General features: G+C 43.9%; 1 protein-coding gene across 1 annotated transcript; it reads left to right on the forward strand.

Annotated features, from left to right (window-relative positions):
- The first annotated feature begins 3,383 nt into the window (after positions 1–3,383).
- On the forward strand, positions 3,384–6,255 carry LOC111545266 (olfactory receptor 11L1). Its single transcript, XM_023216245.2, has 2 exons — positions 3,384–3,514; positions 5,016–6,255. The coding sequence occupies exon 2, from the start codon at positions 5,019–5,021 to the stop codon at positions 5,988–5,990; it is 972 nt and encodes a 323-aa protein (XP_023072013.2). The 5' UTR covers positions 3,384–3,514; positions 5,016–5,018; the 3' UTR covers positions 5,991–6,255.
- The last annotated feature ends 316 nt before the right edge of the window (positions 6,256–6,571 follow it).

Raw genomic sequence — 6,571 nt, forward strand, 5'->3', positions numbered from 1 at the left:
CTACAGGTGCCCCCTACCACGCCCGACTAAATTTGGTATTTGTAGTAGAGATGGGCTTTTGCCATTTTGACCAGCCTGGTCTTGAACTCCTGACCTCAAGTGATCCACCTGCCTTGGCCTCCCAAAGTGCTGGAGTTACAGGCGTGAGCCACTGTGCCTGGCTGAATAAATAATCCATGTGAATAAATCAATCTATATGAATAAATCAATCTATATGAATAAATCAATCTATGTGGATCAAATAACAATTTTCTCACATCTCTTAGTTTTCATTCAGTGTTTTCAAGCTGGAACTGCTGCAATATTTTGCCTTCAAACCAACATATACTTAACACTTTTATCTTGACTCTGTTGTACATTCTGAGAATGGCAGAAGAGTATTTAGATCAGGCCTAAAGAGGAAGGTGTTATCTGAGCAGACTGGAAGGACATGAGAAATGAGCCATACAAAGCTGTTGAAGGACAACATTGCAGGGAACTAAACATGCTAAGGAGAAAACGAGGCAAGTTTCAGGTAACTTGAAGAATACTAAGGAGGCGGAAGTGCTGGGTGCGGAACGGACCAAGAAGAAAGTAGAGTAAGAGTTTGGTGAGGCTGTGGGTGGAGAGAACAAGCAGGGCTGGGTAACCTGTCAAGGTTTTGTTTTTGTTTGTTTGTTTGTTTGTTGTTTTTGTTTCTTAAGCTTTAGTGAAGAAATCAAGTACTATATAGTTCAATATATATGACACATTCAGTATTATACTCTTTGTAGCATGTGCAATAATGTTAAGATGTCATTTTCTCTTGATACAATTATTTCCTGGCTACATGAAAATAATATTCCCAGTGACTTTGGCCAAGGATGAGAGGAGAAAGTAGAACACAGCAGAAATAGTGAACTGCAACAGACATGAAGAACAGAAACAGCAAGTCAACAGAACGTGATTCTGACGAAGTGGAAACTGCAGAGGTGAATGTGTGGATTGTCCGGCCACAATGTTTTCTTCCTGTTCAGGAACAATTCACAGTACATCTCTGTTCCCTGTGAAAACTCTCCTGTGTTTTAAAATGTTCTCTTTGACAGCTTTCTTGAGTGGGGCAGGCTGGACGTGGAGGTGCTTTAAGGAAACGATTGCAACAGTCTAGATGATGGTGGTGCCTTTTCCAGGGAGCAAGTGATGGTGGTCGTGAAGGGTGATCAGATCAGTTCTGGATACATTTTCAGGTGGAGCTAGTCAATTTTGCTGAAAAATTGGACACTGGGTTTGAAAGGAACAAGAGTCAAATTCAGAGTTTCTGGTCTGAGCAAGTGGGAGGATGGAGACGTGAAGGCTGCACTGGGGGAGGCTGGGGTAGTCAGAAGTGCTGGTCAGCTGTTAGGTCTCGTTACATTGCAAATGCTGACAAGACATGAGTGAGCATTTCACATACGGCAGTTGTTTACAGGAGGCTTGTGTTCAAGCTCGAGACATAAATTTGAGGGCTGAGAGCAAAGTGACAGTATTCAAGTCAAGAGACTGCCTGAAACTGTGAAAGAAATGAAGGTAGACTGAGAGACATGAAGCCCTGTACAAGTGTGAAAAACCAGGGCTGTCGCTGATCTAAGAGAGTATGTAGTTGTGGATATTAAGTGACCAGTGGATCCAGGAAGAGGGAGGGATCAACAGTGCGATGATGCCACAGATGAAGAGGATTGGGAATGCGAACCCTAACCTTTCTGGGGCAGTGGCAAGAGAAACATCCAGATCATAGTGCATTCCAGTGAGCAAGGAGGCGGAGGACGAGGAGCAGCGGGGAGGGGCAGTGCCCTCCAGAAGGGAAAGCATCAGGAAAAGGGAGCAGAGAAGTGCAGGTGGTATTCGGAGAACAGCAAAGCCTCTAGACCTATTCTTCTCTGTTTCGTCTTTTTAAAGTGGGGGAGAGCAATCCAGCCCATTGGCATGTCGAGGAAATGCTTTGGCAGAAACAGCACCATGGGTGATTCGGGCATGAAGCTGAGAATACCCGTGAAGGAGAGAAAAAAAGAATTTCTCTTCTCGACTTTGATAAATTCACTGCTGGGACAGATTTTCATGAGCAAAACACAGATCACCAAGAGAAAAACAAGCGTGATTATTTCTGCATGCCACGCCCATCACAAGAAAGAAAGCGGCTCTCTCAGGAAAACGGCTCACCTAAATTGCTGCAACGCTTTGGGAGCAGTGGCTTCGAGGCCTTGCTGAAATAGTGTCTTAGCAAGGAGCTATACATTCTCTACAGTGAAAAAACAAAGAAAACGACATCTTCAGGCTTCCAAAACGCAAGACATTTGGGAAGGAACATTTACAGGAAGAGTAGTCTGTTCCGAGATCCCTGGTGCTGCCGTCTGAACGGATAAGCAAGAATGATAAAGGAGACTGTCTCCAGGTGGGGAGAGGCAGAGGGGAGGCTGGAAGTCCTTTGTCTTTGTACATCTTGGTCCTGCCTTCAGGAAAGCAGAGGGAGGGGCAGGTCCCCTGTGTGTGCATCTTCTTCAGCTCAACACTCCTGAGTCTTTTGGAGAGGAATCGTGTTGCCTCCTTCACCTGCAATGCCTTTCCAGTGTGTAGGAGGTTATGGTGCCTGATGCCTACGTGGAGGGATTTGCCATTGACTTGGACACAGGAAGTTTACTCAGAGGAAGTGTGAGGCGTAGATGCACAGGAACAAAAGGGAGTCGGTGGCAGAATTTAGTGACCTGAGCTTGTGGATATTTCCATTGAAGGATTTCAGGATTTTCCAGTGAAATAAGTATCTTACTGAGGGTACAGAGCAACAAGGATGTGCCAGACCTTTGAAAAGAGAGCAACATAAGTGAAATAGTCACTTAAGAGATTGGAAGAGTGAATAGATACGGGTATTGATAAAAAGCCAAAGTCTGTAACAAATATTTCAAGAGGTTTATTGTGAGCCAAATTTAAGGACCATGATCTGTGACAGTCCCAGGAGGTCCTGAGAATATGTGCTTAAGGTGGTTGTGTTACAGCTTGACTTTACCCATTTTAGGGTGACATAAGACATCAATCAGCACATGTGAGCTATGCATTGGTTTGGTCTGGAAAGGCAGGACAACTCCAAGAATGGGAGAAGGTAACAGGTCATACGTGGATGCAAAGACTTTCTGATTGGCAACTGGTTGAAAGAATTAAGTTATTGTTTAAAGACCTGGAATCCACAGACGGAGAATCTGGATTAAGATAAGGGGGTTGGGGAAACCAAGGTTCTCACAATGTAGATGAAGTCTCATATGTTGCCAGCCTGAGAAGCAGCAGATGGCAAAAATGTTCTATTGAGACTTTTAAAAGCTGCTAGACTTTCAGCTCATCTCTTGAGGATCAGACAAAGGCCTGGAGAGGGAAAGGGGTTCTCCGCAGAATGTAGATTTCCCTCACAAGAGACAGCTTTGCAGGGCCATTCTAAATATGACAAATACATATATGTTGTGGTAAAATATTTCCATTTCTTTCAGGGTCGGCTGTCTGTCATGATGCTCTACTAGAGTCAGGTTCGAATCTGGTACGTTATTGCTACAGAGTCTGTGGCATCAGCCTTAAAATCTCTTTTTTGATGTTATTACTGCTCAGTTGTGCCTGAATTCTGGAGAAAGGAGAGTGTGATGAGGTTTGTCCAACCCCCTCTTCCCATCATGGCCTGAACCAGATTTTTTAGGTTTCTCTGAAATCCCCTTGGCTGAAAGGAGGAGTCTGCTTGGTCAGTTGTGGGGTTTAGAATTTTATTGTTGGTGTATAAGGGAAATATAGAATGATTGCTCTCCAGCAGTAAGGGCACACCGAGTTTGTTGGTTGTACATTTTACAGAGGTTCTATTCTGTGCTATGTCTCACTCCCTCAACTTCACAGAAGCTCCTGTATGGCAGGTGGATGTTTACTTTATCCAGAACTATAGATAGGGAATTAAATGAAAGAAAAGGTGTACATGAGGATGCAATGATAGTGGTTGGGCATGAGTATGGTGTCGGGTAAGGCAAGAAAGGACACCAGTGGAGTGAGACAGATTAGTGCAGCACAGGCCTTCACACACACACACACATAAACACAGCAGGGACCAATAAATTTTGTTTGAGGGTAGAATATATACATTTTCCCAAGATGGCGTAGGAGACGTGCTGTGTCTGGCTTCTTTTTCAGACAAAGCCCACATATGAGAAGGGAAAGGCATTTGCTTCCATATGTGCAAGATTTTTTTTTTTTTTTTTTTTTTTGTGAGATGGAGTCTCGCCCTGTCGCCTAGGCTGGAATGCAGTGGCATGATCTCGGCTCACTGCAACCTCCACCTCCCGGGTTCAAATGATTCTCCTGCCCCAGCCTCCCAAGTAGCTGGGATTACAGGCACGTGCCACTACGCCCACCTAATTTTTGTATTTTTAGTAGAGACAGGGTTTCACTATGTTGGTTAGGCTGGTCTCGAACTCTTGACCTCGTGATACTCCCGCCTCGGCCTTCCAAAGTGCTGGAATTACAGGCGTGAGCCACTGAGCCCAGCCGTGCAGGAATTTTTTTTTAAAGTTTTGTTGTTATTGTCAGTTTTTTGAGTTTTTGTCCAGCTTTATTGAGGTGTAGTCGATAAATATTATTGTATACTATATATTTAAAGTGTACAACCTTGTTCTGATAGAGGTATTCATTGTGAAATAATCATCACAGTCAATCCAAGTAACATATTCATCACCTCAATTTTTCTTTTTTGTATGGTGAGAACACTGAAGATCTACTAATCAGAGTCCTCTTTTGCCTGTCTTTGGATAGGAGACTTCAAGATTTCAGAGAACCCAGATAAATGAAACTTGCTGAGTCTCCTTACAAGATCTAACATTCACATTCAGCTTAAGATTTCAAAATGTGTTCTTAGATGCGGAATTATGCATTTATCCTTCTAAAAAGCTGTGTATACGGCTCTAAACTATTTAAAAATTTATCTCTGAAGTGCCAAACATCGTTAGTGATACATTTGCGCCTTGCATCCTGTGCTTTTCCAAAATGTTTTTCATTCCCCACAGGCAATGGAGCCCCAAAATACCTCCACTGTGACTAACTTTCAGCTGTTAGGATTCCAGAACCTTCTTGAATGGCAGACCCTGCTCTTTGTCATTTTCCTTGTCATCTACTGCCTGACCATTACAGGGAATGTCGTCATCATTACTGTGGTGAGCCAGGACCAGCGACTGCACTCCCCTATGTACATGTTCCTCCAGCATCTCTCCTTCCTGGAAGTCTGGTACACATCCACCACTGTGCCCCTTCTCCTAGCCAACCTGCTGTCCTGGGGCCAAGCCATCTCCTTCTCCGCCTGCATGGCACAGCTCTACTTCTTTGTGTTCCTCGGTGCTACCGAGTGCTTTCTCCTGGCCGTGATGGCCTATGACCGTTGCCTGGCCATCTGCAGCCCGCTCCGCTACCCTTTGCTCATGCATCGTGAGCTCTGCACCAGGTTGGTGGCGGTCTCCTGGTGGACAGGGATCGGCACAGCCTTTCTGCCTTCCCTGATGATTTCCAGGTTGGACTTCTGTGGGCCCAATGAGATTAACCACTTCTTCTGTGACCTCCCCCCACTCATGCAGCTCTCCTGTTCCAGTGTTTATATCACCGAGGTGACCATCTTCATCCTGTCAATTGCCGTGCTATGCATTTGTTTTTTTCTGACACTGGGGTCCTATGTTTTCATCGTGTCCTCCATATTGAGAATCCCTTCCACCTCTGGCCGGAGAAAGACATTTTCCACATGTGGCTCCCACCTGGCTGTTGTCACTATCTACTACGGGACCATGATCTCCATGTATGTGCACCCCAGTCCCCACTTGTTGCCTGAAGTCAACAAGATCATTTCTGTCTTCTACACTGTGGTCACACCACTGCTGAACCCAGTTATCTACAGCTTGAGGAACAAAGACTTCAAAGAAGCTGTTAGAAAGCTCATGAGAAGGAAATGTGGTATCTATGGAGTACGAGCAAAAGGAAGTTCCTTTATTAGGTGAGGAAAATTGCACAGAACATGCAGTGGATTAAATTCGGGGTTAAGTGAATGGTAGAGTCAGACCTTTAAACCTGAAGCTCCTTGTCAGAACTGCATTGAATTCCGTAAGCCACAAAACAACAGCTTTTTGAGGGTTCCTCGCCAGCAACCGGTCAGAAGATAAATTGCCTCCACCAAACCATTTTGAGATCAGTTTTGTCCTAGACACTTTCTAACATCTTGTTTGGAAAATCTGATTGAATTCCAGTGGATGGTGATTACACACACATTACGTTCACATTCTACAATAAGATTTCTCTTTTGTTTATATAACCTTATATACAGAAAGACCTGCATCTTTTGAGTACTGTTAGTAGACTGGCCTTGTGGACCTAAAACCTGGTGGGTGCCATTGGTGCTTATTAAATAGCAGTAGAAAGAATAAATCACACACACACACAAAAAGAACATTAAAAATGTTTGTTGACCTACGTTGTCTTCTAATGACAAGAAAAAAGTAAGGATTTTTGAAGTGACAAATATTCATCTACAAGATCTTAGATGTCTTAGAGTTTTTTTGTTTAATGAAATTGTGGGAAGGAA

The sequence above is a fragment of the Piliocolobus tephrosceles genome, unplaced genomic scaffold, assembly GCF_002776525.5.
Source record: "Piliocolobus tephrosceles isolate RC106 unplaced genomic scaffold, ASM277652v3 unscaffolded_21764, whole genome shotgun sequence".
NCBI classification, from domain to species: domain Eukaryota; kingdom Metazoa; phylum Chordata; class Mammalia; order Primates; family Cercopithecidae; genus Piliocolobus; species Piliocolobus tephrosceles.